A 3,948-nucleotide genomic window follows, 5' to 3' on the forward strand; every position below is an offset into this window, starting at 1 on the left:
CTGACTCGATGAGGTCATTTGGATGATTCAACGGCAGAACTTTGCAACTTTAATAATAATTATAATATAATTCAGTTGTTATTTGTTGCCATTTGTCATTTATCGTTTGCAACGTGCTATTGTTTACAGTATTTTCTGTCCGTAATTTCTGCAGACCTCGAGAAATAAGATTTCAGGTTAATTGCCAACGAATGTTGGTGTGGATCACACAGACTCAGCGGTGTGGACATAAACCAATCACAAAGCGACAACTTCTCAAGCGAGGCGCACCAGCGAATGAATGTGGGTCATTCCACGCGCTCAGCACCGGGAACGGACGCAGGTTTCCCAACTTGCCAACATGGGACAGAGCCGGATATCGGACAGGTCATTTCCAAAGAATATCCTAAAACAAGGCAAATGGCCATTATGAAGAGCTTTGGTGATATGCGATATTAACGGACATGTTCTTAGAGATGGAGAACGGCACAAACCACACGCAGGACCGCGCGCACGAAGCGCAGGAGCGAGAGGATGGAGACGGGCAGAACAGCGTGCGAGCTCTGCTGGGTTTCGTGCTCTTCCTCCTCATCGTCTCCACACTGCTCGGGAACACGCTCGTGTGCGCCGCCGTGGTCAAATTCAGGCACCTGCGCTCCAAAGTGACCAACTTTTTCGTTATTTCTCTAGCGGTTTCGGATCTCTTCGTGGCCGTTCTGGTGATGCCGTGGGAGGCTATATCCGCGGTGGCGGGCACGTGGCTCTTCGGCCGGTTCTGCGCCATCTGGATCGCCTTTGACATCATGTGCTCCACCGCGTCCATCCTCAACCTGTGCATCATCAGCGTGGACCGCTACTGGGCCATCGCGAGCCCGTTCCGATACGAGCGCAAGATGACCCACCGGGTAGCTTTCATGATGATCGGGGTAGCGTGGACCTTGTCCATCCTCATCTCCTTCATCCCAGTTCAGCTCAACTGGCACATGGCTGAGGAAGATGAGGAGGGCACAGCGGGTAACGGCACCGACTACAGCGACAACTGCAAAGCCAACCTAAACCGGACGTATGCAATCTCGTCTTCGCTGATAAGTTTCTACATCCCCGTGATCATCATGATCGCCACGTACACGAGGATATTCCGTATTGCGCAAACACAGATCCGCAGGATCTCCTCTTTGGAGAGGGCAGCGGAGCACGCGCAAAACCACCACCAGTCCAACGACTGTTCCAACGAGAACTCACTGAAAACCACTTTCAAGAAAGAGACCAAAGTTCTAAAAACACTCTCGATCATTATGGGGGTCTTTGTGTTCTGCTGGCTGCCGTTTTTCGTACTCAACTGCATGGTGCCCTTCTGCCAGTGCGTGAGTGACACTACCTTCACCATCTTCGTGTGGTTCGGATGGGCCAATTCCTCCCTCAATCCCGTCATCTACGCGTTTAACGCGGACTTCAGGAAGGCGTTCTCCTCGATTCTGGGTTGCAATAAAATTTTTCCCAGCACAAACGTGGAGACGGTGAATTTCAGTAACGAGCTGGTGTCTTATCACCACGACACGACACTTCAGAAGGAAGCGCAGCCGCTGGCCGTCCAGATCCCGAACCCTCGAGAGGAGCCGGGTCTCCCGTTCGATAAGGATTCGGTTACCTCGAACGTGTCTCGGAATCACAAAAACATGCACTTGCCCAACATCGTACAGTTTGAGTGCGACGGGGAGATTTCCCTGGACACTATCACACCATTCACCTCCACGGGACTCATGGAGTGCGAGGGAATCCCAGGTCAAATTATCACTGAATGACTCAGGGAGTTTTTTTTTTGTTGAGGTTGCCAAGGGTTTTGCCGCCCCAAAGAAAGCCAAAACAAACTGTTGGAGTCTTACAAAGTACATTGAACAAGTTTAATTACATATCACACAGGAAAAAGCATTTCAAAGAGCTTTTCGGTAACCAAAAAAGCATTTTAGCCTGCCACAAGAAGACGTTTGCTCGAGCGCTTACAGTATTAAACGGTACATCGACAAAATAGGCTATAAATAGCCTTCTGTCGTAGTTCATCATTTCATAACACATTTTTTACAAACATAAAACAAACTTGGAGACGTTAACATTTGCTCGAGACATACCTAGCCCAGGAATTCTTGTTATGAATGACTTAAGTGATCCCCTGAAAGTCACGACATATTCAGCACGCTAAAGGCTTTTCGAGTGATTTCATTCACTCTTTGATTGAACAAACAAACACAGATATCGGCTGCTTGTCTGTTTTTGTTTGTTTTAGTTCTTGTTGCTACTGGAAACTTGAATTTCCCTAGCGGATGAATAAAATCTATCTATCTATTGACGCTGGTGGAATGATAAACTCACGGTGGCTTTCTTAAAAGAAAATACAGATCCTGTTTCATAAGCGTAATTTAGTAATCTGATTACGCACAAATGTTTTTTGTTCTCTTGCCATGTATATATAAAATATGAATTTCAGTATAACCAGTTGTATGTTTATGTTACGTAATACATGTGTTTTATTGTGAGAAATTGCAATTTGCTGCCAACTTATGCCGATTATGTAGCTATAATCGTCGCAGAAGGGATGAGCACATTTTCACGTTTCCCTCCACTGCTTTTTACACAAGTCTCTTATAGCCTATTCTAGATTTGTCATAGCCTCCATCACAGCTCTGGAACTCTATTGCCATTCTCTTGGCTAACTGATGAGGTGCCACCTGGAATGCTTTTAATAGCCTACTAAATTGAGATCCATGCTGGAAACTTTTTGTTTTGCTTTTCCTTCCCCAGTCACCAGTCCATAATTGTATCTACAGAATTATCTCAAGCATTAGAAAGCAGGAACATTAATTTGGTCAAATGTCTAATCCTATTCTAGGGTTAATGATCACACAGAGATCTTTAGATCTTGGAAATATTAATCTGAAATTCCTACAATACTTTTCTGAACTGACAATTTTTTCCTTAAATATCATTTGAATCACTTGCAATCATTTGCATCCATTAAGTACATTTAGAAGTGATATATTTTGAGGTCATGTAATAAGATATTTTTTACTGGTTGAATGTGATTGTTAACAGGACAACCAGGTCATTCCTTCCAGAGGTAGAGTGATTAATGTGTCAACTCCTCCCTGTTTTTAACCTACTTCATGCCAGATTGCATTATGGTGATGAATAGGCATGGGGTTTCTCATGGTAAAATGCACATTACCACAAACAGGAATGGGTATTAAGACAGTAGCGGTGGAAATCTCATCCTTAGATCATGTTCTGTAAATCTGATCATGTTGTATAAACATTTGCATGGGGTTATTAAGTTTATAGTTTTTGCAGAGTTGGTCTATTCAGCACAGACATGATCATGAAATGTACGACAGCTCAGAAATTAAATAAAAAATGAACAAACAACATCAGCATATCAATAAATCATAAAATCTATAATGATGAATATTTATTTGGCCCACTGTCTCTCTCTCTCTTAATTATCAGTACAGTCAATAACATGTTTTATTATAGAAAATTAAATCTCAAGAATCACATGAAGAGAACTGATGGAAGATAGCAGACTCATTTTCACTGTTATCCTGCTTTCTCTCAAAAATTCTTCAGTCTTGTGAGAGTATTCAAAAGCTCTTCAAAACAAACTGAAAAGAGAAAGAAAATATTGATAAAAAGATAGTGCTCTGAGCCTCACCTGGCTTAGGAAGTGTTTCATCTTCTCACAACAAAGCCTTTGACTCACACTGCAACCTCAATCTGGGCTGACCCACTGAGACCCCTAAAAACTCCAATGGCCCTACCAACTGGCCAGAACACACAGCTGTGAGTAGACATGACAGACAGCAATTACAATTTATCCAGCATATAGCTTGCTTCTCACAGGCACTATAAAAGAATCTGTGAATCTTCATTAAAACGTCAGACCAACAATAGACTAGCCAGAGTTTTCTGAGTGAACTG

At 43.2% G+C, this 3,948-nt stretch overlaps 1 protein-coding gene across 1 annotated transcript; it reads left to right on the forward strand.

Moving 5' to 3' along the window:
• Positions 1 to 455: 455 nt before the first annotated feature.
• LOC137006817 (D(1C) dopamine receptor) lies at positions 456 to 1,781 on the forward strand. The gene has a single exon (XM_067367896.1). The coding sequence runs from the start codon at positions 456 to 458 to the stop codon at positions 1,779 to 1,781; it is 1,326 nt and encodes a 441-aa protein (XP_067223997.1).
• The last annotated feature ends 2,167 nt before the right edge of the window (positions 1,782 to 3,948 follow it).

This window comes from Chanodichthys erythropterus, chromosome 18 (assembly GCF_024489055.1).
Source record: "Chanodichthys erythropterus isolate Z2021 chromosome 18, ASM2448905v1, whole genome shotgun sequence".
NCBI classification, from domain to species: Eukaryota; Metazoa; Chordata; class Actinopteri; order Cypriniformes; family Xenocyprididae; genus Chanodichthys; species Chanodichthys erythropterus.